Here is a 23930-nt window from a genome sequence, read left to right on the forward strand (position 1 = left end):
TCCACATTTGTTTTCCTACTTATCTTGTCCCCAGTCCCCAGATGCAAGGGAAATCCCTGTGTGTTATACATAGATAGATCGATCGATAGATAAGCAGGCAAACAGGCAGGCAGACAGACAGGCGAATAGATAAATAGAAATACATATAGCCATACATACATGGACGTATTTAACAGAATATGAAATACGTCACCACCAGTTAAATGACGGTACACGATGAGTCTTCAACGTAGCATCATAATCCATAAGACAAGGAAAATTTTAACAAGTGGGCGTGACAAGATGGCAGCGGCTCAGCTCGCGCGCCATGATAGTCATCTATAAGTGGAAGGCGGGCGTCTATGTCTGGCCGAGGTAAACAAACCGGAGCGCCAGTAAGGGAGGCAGCCAGCATGAGCCAAGCTAACCACGAGGTCGCCAAGGAGAAGGAGGAGGTGAAGCCCAGCGATGGCTCTAAGAGAATCAAGCTGGACATCCCGTGAGTAGTACAGGGGAGGCCAGCACACGGGTGGGTGAGGAGGAGGGCAGCTGAATGAGGGACGAGCATGGGTGGGACCAGCAACGGGCGGCCCCGTCTGGCTCACAGTGGCCCATGCCCCCGGTGTCAGTGTCCTGGCCGCGTGGCAGGTGTGGCCCGCGCCGCGGTGGACGGGGTGGAGGCACAAAATGATCAAATGATGTGCTGGTGTACATGTGTTGTGTAATTTAGTTGTAGATATGATCGTTGGTGCCGGCACAGATTAGATAACCATGCTGCCATTCTGTGATATCAACGGGGCATCATTACAAGGCACAAACTGTGATAGTTCACTTCGGGAAAAATGGAGTCTTTGGAATAGTAGCTCTATTAATCTTTTTCTCCTTCTTTTTATTATTATTATTATTATTATTATTATTATTATTATTATTATTATTATTATTATTATTATTTATATATTTATTTACTGTATAAAGTATAATTAATTTCCATAAAATCGATGAGGGATTCAAGCCAGCAAGTAGGTTGTTGAGTGAAGTTAGTTTAGTAACTGACTGGATGGGTTGGTGGGGAACATACACAACTTGATCTTGTACTAGCATTTTGTAGGTAACTGAAAGGTTTTGTGCTAATCTTTCTTAGGAAATGTCCCAAAATGTGTTGTATGCATGTAATGAATTGACCAATTTTTGTAGGGAACCATTAGTCATGTGTGCCTTTTTTACTTAAGAAGTCCCAATGCTTGTTGGTGACTTGAAAAAAGGAGGAGGTGGAGTCTTACTTCTAAAGAGCTACCAAAACTTGAACTTAACTGTATTCATTATGTTACACTTGAGCATGAGAACTTTCACTTTATAAGAAACCTATTTTGGGCTTCAGTACAGTTTATGTTATAGTTTGTGGATTGTCATAATAGTAGTTGTCTACTGTGATTTATAGTGAGGCAAATGCTAAATATTTTCATAGGTAGATGATTTGTAATTCATTCCACATTTTCCTTAACATAACTGGTCTAATATAGGTTCCTTTCATATGATGTCATTTGCTGCTAGAAAGCTAGATTTTTTGCCGTAATAATGATCCACTCAATGGAATACATAGGTACAAGCTTTTGTTGTGGAATTTGGTAAGGCAATATTTGAATGAATGCACCATAACTTAACTGGCTGAAATTATCTTGTATATCTGCAGGCCATTGGCTCATCTCTGAAGAGTAACTCATTTTTTTAATTGCTTATGAGTCAACATGCTCTTAGATGCAGTTTCTTTTTGTGTATTTTTTTCTATATTTTTTTCTTATGGGTTTGAAATACTTTGGAAAAGAGTACAAGTTTTTAAGTATCTCTAACTCTCATTTTTCTTTGGGACTTGAAATACCTCAGGAAATCATGGCTTTAGAAGTAGCTAGTTTTCACAGGAACTGGTGGCAATCTTCCAGTACAGTATGAAAAACATTACTGTCACCATTTGGAAACCTGTGGCATACTTGAAAGGAACCTATATAATGATAGGCTGAGAGTTGCTGTCAGTAGTCTGCCAGGATTTGTAGTGCACCAAATACTGCTCACAGTCGCTCGTTTTCTTAAATGTAGGTTTTTCTCACAAGACATTCTACAACATTAATGGTCTAATAAGTACTATGTTTGCTGAGTTTTCAGTGAAGTTAGTGAGTATTCCTGTACTATAATTGACCACATCAAGAGCAGGACAGGATTGTTACTTATGACTGATAAACAAGAAATTAATCTTACCTGTCCATGTGTGAGGATGAGGTCAGCTGCAGGTATCTACACACATCTGAAAAGTTGTTTCTCACTTTGATCCAGACCTTAAAAGATCAACCTACTACATTTTCACTAGGATTCAATTGTCATATGATTAGATTTTAGTCACTAATCTAGAAGCAGTTTGTTTTTCATATCTGTAAAAGTCTTGCACATTTTTTTTTATATGTTTGAAATCTTTTGTACAATTTAATAATGCTGAACAGGTAGAAAAGTTACATATATTGCATGTGCCATGATGATGGTTTTTAACTATGAAATTCAGTTAGGAGTTTTAGAATTGGTACATTTCATGGGAAGCACCCTTTGCTGGGAACAAAACCAGAATGTGCAATGACTGTTGAAAATGCAGATACAGATTATATATGTCAAATCTTTTGTCATGCATTATAACCAAGCCTTTAAGTGTTATTAGAATGATGACATGCAGAATACTAAACTGATAGGATTAATTTGAGGGTTTCCACCACATTCATGCATTACAACATGTTATCTGGAATGAAGTGAGACATGTGTATGGTCTAGACTTCAGAACATTAGTGTGGATGGTGCAGGAATTTCAAACTCCATCTTGCAATTTTGTCAGAACTAAAAGGTGTCAGATAGTCAATTGGTGGCAGATCAGTGGTGTACTTGCATGTGCCTCACACAGCAGCAAAGGTGATGTGTTTTGATGCCTTTACCGTATTGGATAAAGATACTTGGAAATGAAAGAAATGGTGTTTTTATAGTATATGTATTGTTCAGTGGCATACAGATGCAGTAGTAGTTATAATTAGTGTATGATATGCATAGGTAGTAGTGGTTAAATCAGTAATGGTTGTAGTATCCAATAGGACACAGCCATTGGTAGTGCCTGATAGAGCTTAGAGTCAGTGGTAGTATATATTAGAACACAGTTGAACATAATTTCTGGCACCACTGTATATCACATTTGTTGCCAGAACAAAGCAGCACCAGTGAATGGAGAGTGGCCTCTTAATATTCTTTATTTTGATCCAGCAAAGAAAAGCGCGAAGAATCCCCTGAACGCTCCTCTCCCCTGTTCCACAAGGAGAAGCGCACATCTTGGTGGTTGGTCAGGTACAAGCCCGTCCCTTGTATGAGTTGTGCTTTGAGCCTCTCGCTTACACTTCCTGGGCCTTGATTCAGCCTTCGTGACAACAACAGTAATAACAATGACGATTATAATGATAGCAGCTTCCTACTTATCCTAAAGCTCTTGTCAGGTTGTGTTGTTGCTTGTGTGTGCGTGTGTGTGTGTACTGACCTTGTGTTGTGTGAATGTTACCTTTATGGTCAATTATGACATGGTTCTCCTGGTGACAGGATCAGTTCAGTGTTCATTATTGTGATCTTCGTGTGTTAGGACTTGGAATTCAGTGTCCTTTGGGTTTGTCAGTCTTATTATAGGTACAGGTACTGAAGAATGGGAAGTAAATGGATTGCCTTTAATCTTTAATTTAAGTACTGGGTTAAATTGAGTTGTACACTTTGAAGACACTAATGGTGTTATCATATTTATTTGAAGAAATCCTTATGCATTAATTTACTGGTCTAGTTTAGCATATGGCAAGGCAATATAGGTAGTGTGTCTTGTACTGAATGCTTTCCTGACTGCCAGCTGGTGGAGATGTGTTGATCCCTTGCATGAAAGGTTTGATGTACTTTGCTCCTCATTGTGACTTGTGTCTTCCTTTTATATATGAGTGTTGTGAGGCTCAGGACTTGCTCACACCTACTCATTTGTATTAGCTTTACATAATGGTGAGTCTGCCTGGGAACACTTCTGACACTGTCATCCAGTGTTGCAGAGAGATCCTCAGAACAAGGCAAGCATCATGCACAATGTGGTGGTGATGCAACACTCAAGTCATTAATGATTTTGAGCAAGCTCATGGCAACACTACATCAATACAAAGTGAAACTGATTTTTGTTATATTTTTTGCAATGTTCCTACAAAATTATCATCATCATCATCATCATCATTGATCCAGAATAACTTTGCAATATCTAATTATTTTTCATTGAGGTTCCATACCAATAAATATATGCCTTGTTTCATTAGTATGAGTCTCTCTCTCTCTCTCTCTCTCTCTCTCTCTCTCTCTCTCTCTCTCTCTCTCTCTCTCTCTCTCTCTCTCTCTCTCTCTCTCTCTCTCTCTCTCTCTCTCTCTCTCTCTCTCTCTCAACATACTTATTCATTTATTTATGCAGGGTATTCATTTACTGGTTTATTAGTATGGGTGGACGTTCATGCTCCACAGCTGCTCTCTTTGCCCCACACCCCCCATTGCTACTGTAAATTCAGCAGTGACGATCGTCCATCGTGACTCTGTGCTACAGTTCCTGTCGTAGAACAAAACATGAAAATATTACTAGTGATTTATAACCTAAGAAATATGACACAGCTGATAATGTCGCCGTTTTCCGTCAAAAGGCCGGCATGCTACATACAAATAAATAGATAAAATAAAAGCCATGTAAACGATCTTCCGTGTTATTTTTAAACTTAAGACGACGGATAGAATTTGTTTATTCATGCACTGACATCCAAAGCTTTCCGTGGCGTGTGTGTTGTGTACGTGGGTGGGTGGGTGGAAACGACCCTTACAGAGAATTACGAAATGCAGTTTCATACGAGTAGTTACACACTGTAGATACACAGGCCACAACAGAAATTGCCGTATTATGTGGTTACTGGTGCCTTAAGACCTCCGAGAATGTACTTTTAAAAGAAAAGAGGAACAAAGAGTTAAAGAGGCAAGACGAATGAATGAATGGTTCTGCGCAACACAATAGAGGGATATGACTCCGCGAGGAAAGAGGAGAATGAAGGCACAAACTAGGAAAGTAAAATTAAAACAATAAAACATACACCATCTCTTGAGACCCCGTGTAAAAAGATTATCGATCCGTAGCCATCCTTTCCTTGGCTTCACGTAACGCACCATTGATTTGGCTGGAGAATCATTAAAGCGTTATAATCCTTATTTTAGTATCATTATTTCTGAAGATTTTTCGTTGTGATAGGTAAGGGTCGAATAATGATCCTACCAAGGAACTTGAACAACATTCGTAAGGTATTCGGTCTTATTACTAGTTTGTTATTATTATTATTATTATTATTATTATTATTATTATTATTATTATTATTATTATTATTATTATTATTATATTTATCTTGTTCTTGTGAAAGTTAATACATTTTTCAAAGATTCTAGTAATTGCTATAATCATGTAGTCTTGTGGAACTTATCGAAGTTTACAAGGGTCCTTCAATCATTTTAGATATTTAAACAAGCTCTAGAATACAGTACAGGTTTCTAGGATTTTTTCATAATTAGTGATAGTTTAGCAAGGATTTTGCATCATCAGTGAGGAAAAACACGGATGGGAACCCGACCAATCCTCAATGTATCCTTTGAAAATAGTCCTTTCGAAACTATGACCTTGATCGTGCGGCGTATAGTGAGTGGACGTGCATCACGCCGTTAATGAAGCCCCGTCCTTGCTGTGTTATCCGTAGCACATCGTAAGCATAAAGCATTCACTAATCATATGCTTGCAGTCATACAACTAAATGGTGGCGTGACTTCAGACCATAACTCCTGCCTCGTCTGAGCGAATGATTTTTTTTTTTTTTTATTATTATTTACAAAAAGGAGTGGGTTATCACATTACAGCTTGGGTTATGTGCATGTTATCTCTCTCTCTCTCTCTCTCTCTCTCTCTCTCTCTCTCTCTCTCTCTCTCTCTCTCTCTCTCTCTCTCTCTCTCTCTCTCTCTCTCATGTACCGTGTTCTCGTTTTTCCTCCTTGTATCATCATTAACCACCGTCATATACAAACAATTTAACAAACATTCGTACACAAACAGTTTAAGAGCGCAAACAGTCCAACACAAACAGTATAAGGGCACAAACAAATACAAACAGTGTAAGGTTAGAGAGGTGTGGGTGTGCTGTGCGTTACATGACAACAAACACTTAGCCCTCCTGTGCCTTGCCTCCTATCCCGCTGCACTCCGCCTCTCCATTCTCCCTTACTCTTGCTCTCGTCCCGTCCTTTATACCTGCCCTTCAGTAACTTCCTCTTTCTCTGTGCACCACTAAGTAAACAGTATCCTTGAACCATCGACTCACGCGGAAAAAAAAAAAAAAATAAGAATGAGAAGGAAAGAGAGGGAGTTGTGTTGAAATAACATTAATCTGTCCCGTATTTTGAAATGCGTTGTACCCGCAAGGATATTTTCAAATGCCAGGTAAATGGTTCATCGGGTTCTCATGTGTTTTTGCTCCACTTATCCTTAATATGTTATCACTAGTCTAATGAAAATCCTCTTGAAAATATCCATGACTTCTACTAGAGCCTCTTCAAAAATAGTGGAGATAAGATGCCGCTTGAGCATACTGGCCTCACCGGTTTTACCATTAACGGAAGCATCCTATGTCATAATAACCTTTCAGAAAGAGATCCGTTATGGAATGTGACGCAGCTGTGTTTAAAATGTGTTCCTTTAAATAACGACTCATTGTGTATCCTTCACCCAATGATCTACTACCACCACCACCACCACCACCACCACTACTACTACTAATACTACTACTACTACTACTACTACTACTACTACTACTACTACTACTACTACTACTATAAAACTAAATGATAATGTTCCTCCTCCATGCCATTGAAAAGAATTAATAATATTATTTTTATTTTATTTTAATATTTTTTTCCGCATTACTTTCGAGGTTAGATTTTTTCATTGGACGTCAGCAAGGAGGTGGCGGGGAAGCGTGTGGCCGGGCATTCAGCCTCGCCGTTACCCGGTAATGTCAGTTGCTGTGTTGAACATCGTGCAGGTGCTGAATGAAATCAAGGCTAATGTGGCGCAGAGAGAGAGAGAGAGAGAGAGAGAGAGAGAGAGAGAGAGAGAGAGAGAGAGAGAGAGAGAGAGAGAGACTAATGGATTCCGTGAGTTAGATAGCTAGGATCATATTCGAGCAGTTCTCCTAAGTGGGTTACAAGACAGAGCACTACTCTTCTCATGAGTCTGCCGTGGGCCAGGATCGAACCCGCAACCTTTCGCCCTGCCATAAACCGCTGACCATACTACTGTCTGATCAGAGAGAGAGAGAGAGAGAGAGAGAGAGAGAGAGGGAGAGAGACGAAAATATATCAATATCGGTGGAAAGCGAAGAGAAAAAAAAAGTAGAGTAGTCGGAGCAGAGACGAGGGTTATCAGAGACGAGAAACATTTGGCACAGTATTCCCTACAAGTGTCACCGATATTGAACTGTATGACTGCCTGACTTATCACCCAGTCACTCAGCCTTGTTTGTACACACTACAGATTCCAACCTCTTGCTTTAATTAAACGCGGCGCCAAAATTTAAATGGAACACTTGTCAACATAACCTCTACCCATATTTCCCCATACAAACATGATAAAACAACAAATTCTCCCGGGAGATAAGGTTAGGCAAGACAACAACAACGCTCACAGTCCGTCCTTCAACAGGCGTTTTCCGTTCCCTTAAAGAGGATGGAAACTGCAATAATTTACCGAAACCCTTGTATCCTGCACCTATATCAACAGTGAATGGCGACGTCAGGCATCCCAGCTGAAGCTAAGGCCATAAAATCCCAGAGGAAGACGAGAACGGCCTTACTGTATCGGGGTAGCCGCGGAATGGCGCACACTTGTAGGTAGGTGGTGGCTGGCGTAACTGGCAACTCTCTTTTACTAGTACATGTTGCTCAGTAGTGTTTTCTTTTTTTTCGTTTCACTGAGTACGTTTAAAACTCCGCACCAGTGTTGAGAGGCCTGCTGTGTTATGCCCATACGGGTCTGTTTCGGATGGATGTATTGATGCGGTGGTGCTTATGTGGCTTTGAAGTGGACGTGTGTATTTATTTATTTATTTATTTATTTATTTATTTATTTTATTTTATTTTATATATTTATTTTCATTCAGTCAAAGAACAAGGTAGTGTATTTCGGACGCGACGTTACTCTATTGCTGTATCGCTGCCGTGTGTGTGTGTGTGTGTGTGTGTTACCAGGCAGATGTTATCCGTACACCAACACGTATTTCATTGGTGGCTCACGTTTACTGTAGGAAAGATCCACGTGTACAAGTACTGGTCTGCGCAAGTGTGTCCTCACTATCTCGTATACTATCATTCTGTTATCGACTGCCAATCACTGGCCACCCTGCTCTGTCTTCTATTTTACTCTCTGCACCACCTACACTCTCTCTCTCTCTCTCTCTCTCTCTCTCTCTCTCTCTCTCTCTCTCTCTCTCTCTCTCTAACATTTTTTGCTCCATTTCATCTACCTCACCAGTCTCTCTCTCTCTCTCTCTCTCTCTCTCTCTCTCTCTCTCTCTCTCTCTCTCTCTCTCTCTCTCTCTCTCTCTCTCTCTCTCTCTCTCTCTCTAACATTTTTTCCTCCATTTCATCTACCTCACCAGTCTCTCTCTCTCTCTCTCTCTCTCTCTCTAACATTTTTTGCTCCATTTCATCTACCTCACCAGTCTCTCTCTCTCTCTCTCTCTCTCTCTCTCTCTCTCTCTCTCTCTCTCTCTCTCTCTCTCTCTCTCTCTCTCTCTCTCTCTCTCTTCTATTTATACACACCGTATATACAACACATGTGTGCGTTATGTTATAGCGTTGTCTTGTCATATCGAAGCGTGCCTAATGCAGTACTTTATTATAAATACACCTTTGTTTTATTCTCTTTTTTATTGACTTTTCTCTCTCACCCATTTCTTTGAACCCCCGCCATGCCGGTCTTACATCATACCCCCCTCCCTGACAACCCATCATTCACACGCTAATCTCTCTCTCTCTCTCTCTCTCTCTCTCTCTCTCTCTCTCTCTCTCTCTCTCTCTCTCTCTCTCTCTCTCTCTCTCTCTCTCCGCTAGTGAAAAGTGTGAAAAAAAAATGTCTATCAATCACTATATATTTTTAACAGACAGGGCATTTCAGTAACAACAGTGGCGGTCAAACAGTACATTCCTCAGCATTAGTAAACACTTTGTCCTTGTTAATTAAGGTGACTCGAAACCAAAGCGGTCAACGTGGCACGGCAAGCGATAACAATCACGAGGCGCGGGATTAGGTGCATCAGAGTAGTGCCTCACGTCAGACTTTAGTTACCCCTCGTATAGTGCAATTTATTTATTTATTTTTATTTTTTTATTTTATTTTTTTTTTATTTTTTTTTTACACTCCAGAGAGCACTCACACCAAAATGAGTGATCAAGTAGTTAATTTTTAGTTCCTGAAGTTTTATTTTTACTTAATATAATTGTCTAGAATTAAATAAAATAATGTGTTATACAGCCATTACCAACCAGAGGGTCAACAGCTGAGCGGCCACTAAGGAACGCGACTGGGGAGTGATAGTTCAAAGGAAAATGTCCACACAAATCAATATCCTACACATGAATCCAGTGCAGGCCATGTATGAGGCTGTAACTTGAGTGGTAGTTCTCAACATTTTACTTACTGACCCATGTAGAGATCTCCATGTTTGGAGATGATGTCAAGTGGTGATGTGTGTATATCCACATCTAGCATAACAAGGAAAAAAAGTGTGGCTTGTAACCATTTTTCCTGATAACTAGTTGTATATATGTAGCTGAAAGTGGAACATACTCTGGTAACAATGAGCATGTTTTTTGTTTAAGGTTTTGAAATCTTACTTGAAAACTTCAATATTTTGAGAACTGTCACTCATGTATCCAAGGTTGAGAGGCACTGTACTAGGATCACTGAGGCACTTGCATGCTCACCAGTAACTTGAGATTTACACAGGAACAACTACATGACCAGTAGAAGGGGATCCATGTGTAGGTTTGCAAAGTACAGTCAGTGAGTCACCTAGGACCTGTCTGAGATATTATCACTAATGCTGGAGTCACTACTTGCATGCACAATCACTATTATCTTGGATTATCACAGGAACACTTACTACAGGATCATTGTAAGAGCATACACACAGAGGTTCTACATGGGGCACTCAGAGTCACTGGCTGCAACTAATACGTAAAGCTATCTAGATCTCAATAACAATGTGCACAAACCACTGAAGCATCTAAAAGGTCACAAGGGATAGATCACAGCAACCTGTACCAGCATTCAAAAGGTCACTAAACCATATCACCTAGATTACTCAGTACATCCAGCATTCCATTCACAAATCACTGGAATCACTTACAGCATCACATAAAGCACCTAAAAGATCATCAAGAACATGAGTTAGCATCTCAGGACCACCTCAACTTGCAGGGGTGCAGGGGGCTCAGGTAAGGCCATGAAGTAGAGGTACATTGAATTTTCCAACAGCCAGGATATGGAGGGGCACTGGAGAGGGTTGTTGGTGGCGTCCACATAGCTGTCGTCGTCGTTGTCAATAATGTTGTCCAGTACAGGCTGTGCAAGGGAGAGGGAGATTAGGATGGAGAACAAAGAGGGTACACAGAAATGCAATAAATGGAACATGGAAGGAGTGACTGAAGGGAATGGAGGGCAAAGATGCAATATCTGAGGAAAGATCAACACATAATCAATATGAAGAAAGAGAATGGATGAAGATGTGTACAAGGAAAATAGATGCAAGAATGATGATGAAGGCAGTAAATATTCTGGCTTGGTATGCTGCAGCTATTGCATTCCATCCATTTCTTATCTTATGCCTTGGGTAGCTCATGTTTAAGGCTTATCTGTTTAGAAAATAGCTGTATGACTTCAGACTTATCTGTCAATGCCATCCTCGGTGCTATCTTAAGTAGTAGATGAACTCTACTTATCTGAAAGTCAATGGGAGGGTCTTGCCAAATACTTTCATTTGATTCTGTCAATACATGCAATTCTTGCACAATCCAGTCCTCCCACTCTCTTTTTCTCTCAGATATTCTAAGTTCCCTTTCATTTTTGCAAGGCCTTACAGCACTATCACTACTCATTTAATTTCCTTACATTCTCTACAGGTGACCAAATCCCTTCAGGTGCTGGTGCCCTATGTCTGCAATGAATTAGAGAAATGCATTTTCTGTGTGGCTTTTCAAAATATGATGCTAACACAAAAGAATGTAACTTGAATAATGTAATGGAAGTCATTGTAACAAGAAAGGAAAAAATATAGTAAGTATATATATATATATATATATATATATATATATATATATTATATATATATATATTATATATATATATATATATATATATATATATATATATATATATATATATATATATATATATATATATAGTATTTCTAAGATGATGATGTACAAATCTACTGGGGTTGATGAACAGTTTGGACTTGGTGATATGAAGCTAAATGACAGAGCAGTTAATTACTAATGACAAAAACAAACCATTCAGGACAGGTGGGGTTCAAGGGCAGTGACTAAGGGCAGTGTGTGCATTGTGACGCCTTGGGCAGTTCACCTTGAGATTGTTCCTTGCTCTTTGCCCTTTATAGTTTTAATATTTATCAGTTGTGCAAGTTTTTTGTTCATCTATCAGGATATACACTTCTTATCTCAGTTTCACCATAAAACTTTGAACATGACAGGGATTATCCAGAACTTCACCTTGCTATGATTCAGTCATCATTTATGTTATTTGTACAAGTGATATCTTCGCAGCACACACTGTCATCCTTTCCCTTTACTTGTCAGGCACCTCATCTCTTGCACACATTGTTAGCCATTTTTCTAATGTTAATAAGTCTGTTTACTGCCATGTTCCATTTGTTATTTACATAAGAACACAAAAACCTACCTATTTCCACTTATCATCCCATCCATAAATTTGTCTAATCTTCTTTTAAAGTTCCCAAATGACAGCACAAACAACCTGATTACTGAGTCCATTCCATTCATCTATTACTCTGTTTGAGAATCAATTCCTTCCTATCTCTTTTAAATCAAAGTTTTTCAAGCTTGTATCCATTATTTCTTGTTTTATCCTAAATACTGATTGTGAGAATTTTCCTTATACCACCCTTGTTATATCCCCTATACCACTTAAAGACCTCTACCAGGTTCCCTGTTTTACTTCACCTGTACAAACAATATATCTTTTCAATCACTTGTCATTTTCTCCTTTATTGTTTCCTTCACTACCAAGCACTACGTTACTCCTTACCTGAAAGACACCCTGGTCCAGGCCTGTAAGGGCATTATAGGAGACATCAAGAAGGATAGGCTGTTGTCCGCTAAAGGTACGCTCATCAATGTATGTAATGGCATTGTGATCCAGGAACGCTATCACATCTTGGGACGAGAAGTGCAGGCTGTCCTTATTCAGCTCATACAGACTGTTGTATGCCAAGTCCAGATACTGAAGGAGATAAAAATCATATTTGTGTGTGTTCTTAACTAGTTATATTTTTACAGGATTGAGTCAAGCATGCATCTCACCTATGCATGAGAAAGTCAGTAGTGGCAGAAAAGTATGTGAAGGTGGTGAAGGGCATGTATGACAACAGCATAACAGCAGTAAGGTGTGCTGCAGGGATGACAGAAGGTTTCAGAGTGGAGATGGGACTGCACCAAGGATTGGCCTCGAGTCTGTTCTTGTTTGCAACTGTGACAGACAGACTAACTGATGAGATCAGAAAGGAATCCCCACAAACCATGAAAACTCAGAAGATTCAAGAGCATGGGCACGAGAGCAGGTTAAGTCATTGTGCACATAAATCCAGCTTTGGAGAGAAAATGAGGATAGAGAAAGTAGGTGGGAACAGAAAAGGGGCTACTGTCAGTTGCCTCAGACACCTGTGTTTCAGTGAGGAAAAGAAGGTGAGGTTTATTAGAGGAGAGGTAATGTTCTACAGACTGAAAATTAGATCTAAGACCATGAATGTTGCAGAAATTAATGAAGAAAAAGTATAGCAGGGTGTCAAGACACTTAGGGTCAATACCAAAAGAGCGGTCCGACCTGGGGACCACAAATGTTCCCAGGTCAGACTGCTCTTCTGATACTAAGGTATCAGATATATGTAGATACATATCATATGTATGCTAAAAGTCATTGATCAAAAAATGTTAACTGGATATCCAAAGCCAAAAGAACATACATGAATGCATTCAATTTAGATAAGAGTTTGTGGATTAAGGAACAACTTAGGAATAAAGCTTGAAGTCTCATGAGTTGGGAGCATAGAGATAAAGAGGATAGGTATATAAATAAGGTAGGTTCCAGTGATGTGAATAATTTCAAGGAAGGAGTAGTAAGACACCTATTTCACTTTGGGAGCAGCAGCTGAGCAGACTTTCTTTGGCTAACTTTTGTGCACAGCCAACTTCCTCATGAAAAAGATACAAAACAAAATAGTAAAGAAAAAAGCTGTCATGCATGGCGCAGATCAGAGAAGGAACAAATGAAACCAAACTTTTTAAAGAAAATTATTCCAGGGATTCCTTCATGCAGGTAAATAAACAGACCATTTAGTTGTAGGCTATGAAGCCATTTCCCATAAGAGCAAGGCAGGTTGGGGGAGCAGGTTGGAAACTCTCACCATGAGGTTGGAGAGCTCAGAGAATACCCGTGGAGGAATGCTTTCGATGCGATTGTCGTCCAGGAAAAGACTGGAGAGCCTTGGGTTATAAGGGAAGGCCAGCAGGGTGTTGAAACTGCTCCCTGATACCTCCAGTTTCTGCAGCACTTCCATTTTAGCAATCTGTATCAAGAATGGATGAATTATATTATTCTTTGCCTGCATCAAAACTCATCAACTATTTGGACCAGATATGGTAGGAGAGCCTCACATAGTCCCTCATGGCCACATCACATTTATGCATTCACTAGTGCTCTCTGCTCAGTGCTGTTGTGTACATTCACTGATCCTTAGTCCACAGAAATTCCTCTTGCATCCAACACTTTCTTCACACCATCCATCCTTTAAAGATTTTATGTTACACTTGCACCTCTCAGATTTGATTAATTTGAAACAAGCAACTTATCATTGAAAACTACATTCATCTTCCCACCCTCCTCTTACTCTTAATTACCTACTTATTATTCTTATTAGTCTTCACTCAGTTTTCTCCTTCCACACTCTTCCAAACTCCTGTACCACTTGGACTTCACTTTCTACCAATAACATTCACTAGACTCAAAACCTTCATTTCATACTCTCATTATTACTCCCTTACAACACCATCTATATATAAATACACCACATCCTTGCCAAACCCCTTATCACATAGGAAACCATTCATTAACATCACTTTTCACTCAAGCATGTGATCTATCCACTACTATTACTACTAAAAATATGGAAAGGAGGTCTAACCTCATTGAAGGGGAAGTGGGTGAGACCGTAGTTCCATCTGAAGACAAGACTGATGAGGGTGTTTTCGCTGCCCTTGAATGCCCCAGTTTCCACTACTGTGAGAGATGCCATGCTCTCCACCCATATGCTGGTGAAGGAGACATCCCCGAAAGTGTTGGCAAGGAAAGTGTCTGAGCGGGCACTACCTTTGTAACTCTTCAGTAAGGGGGACACCAGCAAAAATGACTCAAACCTAAGAGAAAAAACAAATGCCATATATTAATTTAGTCTGGTCTTGTACTGTGAAAGCAGACTTGTGTACTGCAAAACTGACTGGAGATTTTATAACTTTGTTACTAAAATATGTGACACAACACTGCAATGGTACTGTGCTGATTAAGGCTCGGAAAAAAAAAAACAGACAATGAAAAAAAAATGAATGGTGCTGTAGATTATAGATTTTGCACTGAAGGACAAAGAGATTTTCTTGAGTTTAGACTGGATGCTTAAGTTAATGGTATCACTCATTCAGTGAACATTTTTTTCAATTATATATTGCAGTAATTTTGAAGACTAAAAAAAAAGGAATTACAGAGTGCTAATAGCTGTAGTAATATAAGTGGTAGTAACAACAGTAGTAGTAGTAGTAGTTGCAGAAATATTGGCCTGGGCTGAAATCTATGAAAATGAACTTGAAATGTTATCAAGGATGTACCAGTCTTGATAAAAACTGTCCAGATATCACCTATCACTGTCTAGACAACAAACACTCAAGCACACAGGCAGAAAGTGAGATTGTCTATCACTGACCGTATTTGGTCTACAAACATTTCATAACTATTTTAAGTACTGCATATAATACATAAAGGTTTATTATCACTGTGTTGTCATCATTGTCACCATCATCATCAAAAGACTGTAGGACAGTGTGGCAGTTTCTGAGCCTTGACTTGCCCATTACAGTACATACCCTCCACACCTCCCTTTGTGCCTTGCCCTTTATTACTACTACATGGTTTGCAGCCATTTTGTACATCATCACAAATCAGAATAACTGCTGTCTGTGCCCTGAGGTTATTGTCATTACTGTAATTTTTCCAAAGAATATGTAATTTTGCTTGCCTACACAATCCTTTTGAAAAGAAACTGACTGTAGCTGACTTAATTCAACCCTTTTATGATGGAGTGTTTATATATAGACTTTTAAAAAATAGGACCTTTTGTCAGCATGTCTATTCTATGTAGATGTTTGATCCCTTGTGACTACACTAGGTTGCTGCAGGGTTTATTTATAGATGCTTGTTTTCTACTGACAGAAATCATTCATATGATTCGTTATTTAGCATCTCAAGCTTGCTCAAATAAACAGGAACTGCACAAGATTCTGGCAAGTCCATGTATAGATGGGTCACAGGTTTTTAAATATGAGGCCATCTATATTATAGAGACATCATTCTAGAATGCTCATGTGCAAGGAAACTACATGTATACATACACATAACGTAAGGTCAGCAGTCTATATATAGATTTTTCATTTTTTATTTGATAGTCCATGCCCTACTGCTGGAAAGGGATAAAATTAAATAAAAAAAATGCTAGAGAGAGAGAGAGAGAGAGAGGAGAGAGAGAGAGAGAGAGAGAGAGAGAGAGAGGAGAGAGAGACCCTACCTTGGGTTAGGGAATGCTGCAGTGTGGAAAATGGTGAACAGCTTCCGCAAAGAATCCACGGCGGAGCAGTTCATGGCCCGGGCGCAAGGGTCACAGATGCAGGGTGTGATGCTCTCGGCTGTGTTGTGGAGGCAAGAACAGTGAGGCTAAGTTAGGATGGAAACAAGATAAATACATACTTATTTATTATCATCATTATTCATATTTACTCATTCAAGTTATTAAAAGATACAGACAAAAATATTTGATAATGGGGTGAAAGAGGATTTGCTCACCTTGAGGACAGGCAAATGAACATTCCATGGGGTTGGTGGTGTTGGTCTGTGGCATGTCTTCCTTGCTGAGCTTTGCCAGACCTGGCAGTGTCTTCAGCTTTCCTCGACTTGGGTATCTCCTGTTCATGTCAAGAATTCTGGCTTCAGTGTTCCTCGGGATGTAATGAGACCTTCTGTGCTTGTCTCGAATATTGTGTGTTTTGTCCTCCTGACTTGCGAGTTTATTGTCATGATACACCACATTTGCTTCTTTTCCTTTCATATCAAACTTTTGTTGATGAGGCAGGACCTGTGTTTCCTTCCCCTTGATGTATGAGGTAGTGTTCTGTGAGGTCTCGAGGGGCTGGTGGCGGTGGTGGATGTATTGTGGCGGCAAAGCAAACACACAGCCACCTACCACAACTGCTAATACAAGGAGAACTTTCATCCTGTTTGATTCTTCTTTGTGTAAGGGACAGTCAGGAGAGTGGCTGTGAGAGGCTGCTCAGTGTTGGAATGTAAGGCACACTATGCAAAGCTAAGGGCAAGTCCTGTGGCTGTGTGATAGTGGTAGGTGATGTCAACATGATGAATGATAACATCTTTTTTCTTTCTTCACCTGGACAGAAGACGTCATTCACACCAAATCTCTTATCTTTGTTAATTTGTGGACATGTAGTGACAGGGATGATGACTCACACTGATTGCTGCAAGTGTGAGAGAGACTTTGTTATTCCTGCTTGCCTCGATGATTTGTTCCTTCCTCATCCTGCCCAGCACATCCATCACACCTCAGAGTGGTGTGGATAGATCTATTAATATCTACTAATAATATGTTGGTTTCTTTTTATCTCTAACTGTGTGTTGCTGTGCTACTGTTACTAATCTGGTAAAATTAACTGTGTCATATCTGATGTATGGGATTTTCCTGCTTTATTTGATTTCATGTTTAGTGTTGTAGTACAAAATCAGACTGGGATCTGGTTTATCTGATACAAGATGTTCACAGGTTAGTGGAGTTGTCCCAATAGGTTCCTGTTAACTTGTACTGTGTTTAGTTTAGTTAAGGTGAGGCTGAGACTGATTAGCTGATAACATGATATATGTTTTTTTCCAGTGTTGGTAAAATAGCTGATAGCATATGTAGATTATGAGTATTTTAAGCAATGCTGATTGGATTCTTATGAATGTGTATGTAAATAAATATGAAAAGTTAAAAAGATCATCTCAAAGTTAATTTTCTAACAGTTGTGTTGGCAGTCTGTATATCAGTGACAAACAGTTTACTTAGCCAAAACATGTTATTGATTATGATGAAAGATGCAGATGTCATAAAGCAGTAACCATGTCATTTCCTAATCAGTCAGAGAGAAGACTGAAGCAAAATACAAGAGGAAACATACCATGCTAATACTGATCTATGCAGGAATGAAAAGAAGAATACCTAAAACTAATGCATTAACCTTTTTCAGTGAAGGAAGCTTGTTTGGGGTGGGTAACCCCCTGCTGGACATTGCCGTGAACACAGACAGCGAGTACCTCAAGAAGTATGAGCTGGAGCCCAACAATGCCATCCTGGCGGAGAAGAAGCACGAGCCCATGTACAAGGAGATGGCTGGCATGGCGGGGGTGGAGTACCTCGCTGGGGGAGCAACACAGAACTCCATGAGGGTGGCACAAGTGGGTCTCCTCACCACCACATCCTCCCACACTCCAGTGTTGATGTTGCATCATGAGTGCATCTTATTCTTACACAAATGTTCCTACCATAATTTTTCTCTATTTATATTGCTGCCCCATCTTTTCTTATTTTTCTTTTATGTCTCATCATCTTTTTAAAGGCTCCTTATTTGCTTCCATTTGTTTGCCTTGTTCAACTAGTGGCCTCCCTGTACAGGCCTCCTTCACTGTACAACTCTGGGATAATTTCTTTTCAAATACATATTGTTAAATCAACTTTTAAAAACTCTACCAACTACATTAAGATTTCTCACACCTTGCCCTGTCACATTCTGATACCCTCTCATCATGTCCTGAGCACCCCAGTGTATCTCTTACCATCATATCAATACACCAGTATTCCACCTGCTCCTTCCTTTTATCATCTGAGATCCTCCTTTCCAGGTTTACTTAATAATGAACTACACATGCATCTAATTATCTGGATCTCCATACACCTGACAGTCCAAACAATGTCCTTCCTCAGTTACTGTATCACTGCAGAGCATTATTTTTCTTGTGTTGCCAGGAACAGTGCGATTAGTTTGATTAATAAGAGATGTCAGTACAGTGTAGAGGATCTGTGGAGGACACTTTTGTAGGGAATTTGTGGAGAACAGGTTTTTTATGTCCTTAAAGAAAAGGATATCTTAGATTGGAAGCTACACTAGTCCAGATATAGGGAATGAAAAACCCCAAGATTGGAAGCTACACTAGTCCAGATATAGGGAATGAAAAACCCCACAAATTGAAATGCAGAAAAAATTAATGTGTGGTTTGGCCTTGCACAAAGCCTCTTAAGCAATGGTGTCACCTATAGCTAAATAGACTAAGCACAGCAGAACCCTGAGTATGTCCTTAACATGATGTAGAAATTAATGACCTGCACCCTTCCTATACATTACTCTGGTCATGATTACACTAGTACAAAGCAGACAGACCCATCATGTTAATTAGAAATCTCCAGTGTCAAACATATGATTGATTTTGTTCTTGTAACTTTGGTTGTCAGCTGTTTTTCGTAAAATGTACAGCACTCTCTCTCTCTCTCTCTCTCTCTCTCTCTCTCTCTCTCTCTCTCTCTCTCTCTCTCTCTCTCTCTCTCTCTCTCTCTCTCTCTCTCTCTCTCTCTCTCTCTCTCTCTCTCTCTCTCTCTCTCTCTCCTCTCTCTCTCTCTCTCTCTCTAACCTGAGCCTCTTTCCTGCAGTGGATCCTGAGAAAGAAGCACTGTGCCACCTTCATGGGCTCAGTAGGGAAGGACAGCTTCAGCAAGACCCTGGAGGAGAAGGCAGAGGAGGCAGGTGTGAAGGTCAGGTATCAAAAGCAGGATGACCACCCCACAGGTAAGTTCTGCAGGCTGTCGTGTGGCCTTCTCTCACTGTTATTGATGGTGCAGTCTTTGTCAGAACTCAAGTGACATATCACACTCATCTCTACCATGACTTGTGTCTTTCCTCAGTCTCAGGTGCTTTGATCTGCTGAACCTGTGTTAGTTTATAGGTTTTGTAAGGAGACTGTCAGCAGATTAGACTTGACATTGAGGGGAGAAACAAAATACAATGGAAGTGAGTGTAGGTTTTGGTAACTTGTGATCACAACTGTACGTTGCTGGGGAAGGGGATATCCATACATTCCTAGATGCTTCCCTATAAAAAGATGCAGGAACTTTTCATCATAGTAAAACAGCAAAGCCACTAAATTTATGTGTAATCTCATAGTCTGATAACTTCCTGAGAAGTGCTGTTGCTGGCACTGTTGCCAGTTTTCACTTTTTGAAGTAATTTTCCAACTAAGAATTCTTCCAGTCTTCAGTTGAATTTAAATTTGTCTTACTTTCCCTGTCCATGGATAATGGTCCATCATTGTGGAATAGAAAACCCCATGTATGATAATTTATGCATTGGTTTCAAATATAAAGCATAAGAGGTTACTTCACTTGTTTCCCACTTGCCTTGTGTGGGAATAGAGTTTGGTCAGATTTGTGACTCCCAAGGGTGGTATGTGTCTTTGCTATGATCTCAGCTTCTATCCACTCTGCTGCATAGGGTCATCACCAAGCTTCATTGATTCCTTTGATGCAGAAACACTAATTTGTAGATGCTTCTTTATGCTGTGAAGAACCTTAGAACCTCTTCCTTGTTTCCACCAGAGTAACTCTCCCTGTTTAACACTTTGCTGGCTGAACCCTGAGGTGCATGTTTTTACCTTCATTAGATATACTGTATTGCAGTATCATAAAGACTTCTGCCTTTTTTCTTGATCCATCATATCCTCCTCCACCCTCTCCTCTCCTCTCCTCTCCTCAGGAACTTGTGCCGTCGTTATCACAAAGAACGGAGCATGCAGGTCGCTTGTAGCTAACCTTGCGGCTGCCAATCACTTTTCCAAGTCCCATTTGGACGTCCCAGAGAACAAAGCCTTACTGGAAAAGGCCAAATTTTATTACATCTCAGTAAGTTTCATTTTCTTGTCTTTAGAGTTAGAAGATAAGGAATGCTAAAAGATGCATATTTTTTATATTTTTTACCTATTTAATTTAATTAATTTATTTATTTTTGGGTATGACAGTATAGGACTGAAATACATTATTGAAAGTCAATATAAAGTCATGGGACCCTGACAAAACTCCTTAAATGCTTATTTGCTTTGAATATATGTATATACATAGATTGATTAGGATATACAACCCATTTCTTTTATTCTCTTCATGGATGTGGGTGGTAAATGCTTGATTTATTTGCTTTGTGGAGACTGGCTTTCTAACATTTAAAACACTAGTAAGAATTTGCAACATTGGTACTAAAAAGCTTTCAAGCTCCTTGGCAAATTGAAATTTGCATCCTTCAGAAAAACTAAGTGATGGTGTGTGTGTGTGTGTGTGTGTGTGTGTGTGTGTGTGTGTGTGTGTGTGTGTGTGTGTGTGTGTGTGTGTGCGCGCACTTTGGCAGATCACATCTGTATTTTTAAATTATGATTTATTTGTGTATTTCAGCAACTGTGAACCCAAGCCACCACTACTCCGCTCATTCAAATATTCCTCACATATTAGAAACTCTAAAAATAATCTGTATATTTCTTCATCTATAATCTGTATCAGGCTTTAGAAAGAAAGAAATCTTCCACTTACACACCTAGAGACATTTGTGATTTGTAGTGTATGAAGCATCACTGTGTCCTTCCCAGGGGTTCTTCCTCACTGTGTCCCCGGAGACCATCCAGACCATTGGGAAACACGCCTGTGAGCATAACAAGGTGTTCAGCATGAACTTATCGGCACCCTTCCTATGTGAGCACTTCAAGAAGCCCATGATGGCTGCATTCCCCTACATTGACATTCTCTTCAGCAATGAGACTGTAAGTGAACACTCCTGCCAGGTGTCAAGAGATGGTGCTTTACTTTGATATTATAAGCAGGCATCTCAATGCCTGGACAGGAATATCTTGTCTTCTACCTGTGTTAATATAGATAAATAGACAATACTGATAGACACTGGTGTGCACACCTAATGTAGTATGTGACTGTCTTGTCCAGTATTGTTATTCAGAATGTAAGCTTCCACAAGTTGTTAGGGGGGACATCATTTATACATTAAGTATTACATTCAAATATTAGAGTTCTGAACACTGCAGTATAAATCTGGATATCAGTTTTGTAGTGATGATGTAATGATATTAAAGCTGCATACCACATGTGAATAAAGTAACATTTTAACACGAAATGCTTCACATCTTGGCAGGAAGCAGCCAAATTCTCTGAAGTGCAAGGCTTCGGCCTGACTGACATTCGGGAGATTGCCCTCAAGACTGCATCGCTGCCAAAGGAGAACGAGAAGCGAAGTCGTATTGTTGTGTTCACCCAGGGAGCTGACAATGTTATCCTGGCCAAGGGTGAGTGTGTGGCAAGTTTATCCACTCAGCCCAAGTGGATATTAGTGTGCACTTCATAATGAATATTAGTGCAACCTCCCTTCTGCATTTTGTTTTTTCCCCCCTCCCCCCCTTGACTTAATGCATTCATGGGTGAACATCAAGGTTGTCTGATGTTAGTTATGGTTTCCTGCCAGATGGAAAAGTGAAGGAGTTCCCAGTGGTCAGATTGCCTGAAGAAAAGCTCATTGATACTAATGGAGCTGGTGATGCCTTTGTGGGAGGTGAGTTTCTCTCTCTCTCTCTCTCTCTCTCTCTCTCTCTCTCTCTCTCTCTCTCTCTCTCTCTCTCTCTCTCTCTCTCTCTCTCTCTCTCTCTCTCTCTCTCTCTCTCTCTCTCTCTCTCTCTCTCTCTCTCTCTCTCTCTCTCTCTCTCTCTCTCTCTCTCTCTCTCTCTCTCTACACAGCATTATTAATATCACTAACATATTACATATGTCTTAATTCTATATCTTATGAAGAACTGACAACAGGAGAAATAAAATATTACTTGTTTTGTGTGGTGCAGGGTTCCTGGCCCAGCTGGTGCAGGGCCGGGACGTGGCTGACTGCATCAAGTGTGGGATCTGGGCTGCCACAGAGATCATCCAGAGGTCTGGCTGCACCTTCCCTCCGGACCTTCGCTATGAGGACTAGACACATCCTCCCGCACACTACCTCTGGTGGCTGCAGTGCTCAGCCTCCTGCAGGGTGACTGAGGCTCAGAACTGAGTGTGACACAACTGTTTCACAATGTTTCTAGTGAGAAGATATGCAAATGGCAGCTATATGGAGGCTTGGCATGATGTCTTGGCTACTCCTCTCTTATTTGGAGGGTCATCCTGATATAATCTTGGTAATGAAAGGTGCACTGGTGTTCACTAGCTCTCTGCAATCATATAAACATTTGTAAAGAAAGATGAAAACTTTGCACAAAAAAAAAACAAAAACATGAAAACAAATATCTTTCACAATAAGGATAAGCATATATCACAGCTAAGACAGTAAGGTTTGTATGCTGTCTATTTTCCATTCTGCTTTTGCATTATTGTTTTTATACAGAAGACACCCAACATACTCCTGTTTTTAGCATGGAGAGAAAGGATAAAATGACTGACTTCCTGAACACATTTCTGCTATAACCACTGCCTTTGGTATATGTATTGTGAACTCTATGTATAAAACTATGTACTATATATAATGAAGACTGCACTGAGGAAATTGTGTTCAGGGGGGAGTTGTGATGAGTGTTGGTTCTGGTCATTACTCACATCATTCTTATGGGATCTGTTGAGGTAGAACTTGCAAAAAAAAAAAAAGGTTTGGCTGTAGATCTTCATTTAAACTAATTTATCATCATAATAAACAAGATGGAACATAAAAAATAGACCAATAACCGGCCAATCAGCCAGCGTATTAAATAGAATGGAGTGAGAGTAAAAAAAAATTGCAACTTTTGTTAACATCATCAGCTTTTGTAAGAGAAAGGTTGAAGATATGTTGTAAATCTGTAAATGGGTAGCTTGGTGTAGGTGATGTAAAGTGAGAAGGCTGGCATCCCGTAGGTGAGAGTCGCCACCAGCTTTGTGTCACTACTCAGGACTGACTGCAGCACCACTACCATCTTGCCAAGACATTTTCTATTCTTCCTCTTCATGGCTCTTTTGTATATCTTGCTGATTTTATGCAGCTTGTAACTTTGATATAACAGCATCTCTATACCGGATGTTTTATTTTTTTTTATTTTTTTTTCTATATTCATCAGATTTTTGCCAAATGTTAAAGCCATTCTTGTTATGCGCAATAAAAATTTTTCCATTAAA

The 23930-nt window shown here is 39.8% G+C and overlaps 2 protein-coding genes across 4 annotated transcripts; one reads left to right on the forward strand and one right to left on the reverse strand.

The window, feature by feature from the left end:
- Window positions 1-23930, forward strand: LOC135089605 (uncharacterized). Of its 3 annotated transcripts, XM_063985417.1 has the most exons (9): window positions 1-478; window positions 3265-3345; window positions 17956-18163; window positions 19410-19545; window positions 20509-20654; window positions 21386-21556; window positions 21940-22090; window positions 22267-22353; window positions 22637-23930. In XM_063985417.1, the coding sequence occupies exons 1-9, from the start codon at window positions 342-344 to the stop codon at window positions 22762-22764; spliced, it is 1245 nt and encodes a 414-aa protein (XP_063841487.1). In that variant the 5' UTR covers window positions 1-341; the 3' UTR covers window positions 22765-23930. The 3 variants fall into 3 exon arrangements, with proteins under 3 accessions (XP_063841487.1, XP_063841488.1, XP_063841489.1); XM_063985418.1 differs by lacking the exon at window positions 3265-3345 and having other exon boundaries at window positions 278-478; XM_063985419.1 differs by lacking the exons at window positions 1-478; window positions 3265-3345 and adding an exon at window positions 7846-7974.
- LOC135089602 (oplophorus-luciferin 2-monooxygenase non-catalytic subunit-like) lies at window positions 9216-17162 on the reverse strand. Its single transcript, XM_063985414.1, has 6 exons — window positions 16505-17162; window positions 16230-16347; window positions 14583-14814; window positions 13806-13967; window positions 12431-12625; window positions 9216-10708 (listed from the first exon to the last, which is right to left on the reverse strand). The coding sequence occupies exons 1-6, from the start codon at window positions 16929-16931 to the stop codon at window positions 10535-10537; spliced, it is 1308 nt and encodes a 435-aa protein (XP_063841484.1). The 5' UTR covers window positions 16932-17162; the 3' UTR covers window positions 9216-10534.

The sequence above is a fragment of the Scylla paramamosain genome, chromosome 33 (assembly GCF_035594125.1).
Source record: "Scylla paramamosain isolate STU-SP2022 chromosome 33, ASM3559412v1, whole genome shotgun sequence".
In the NCBI taxonomy this organism is placed as follows: domain Eukaryota; kingdom Metazoa; phylum Arthropoda; class Malacostraca; order Decapoda; family Portunidae; genus Scylla; species Scylla paramamosain.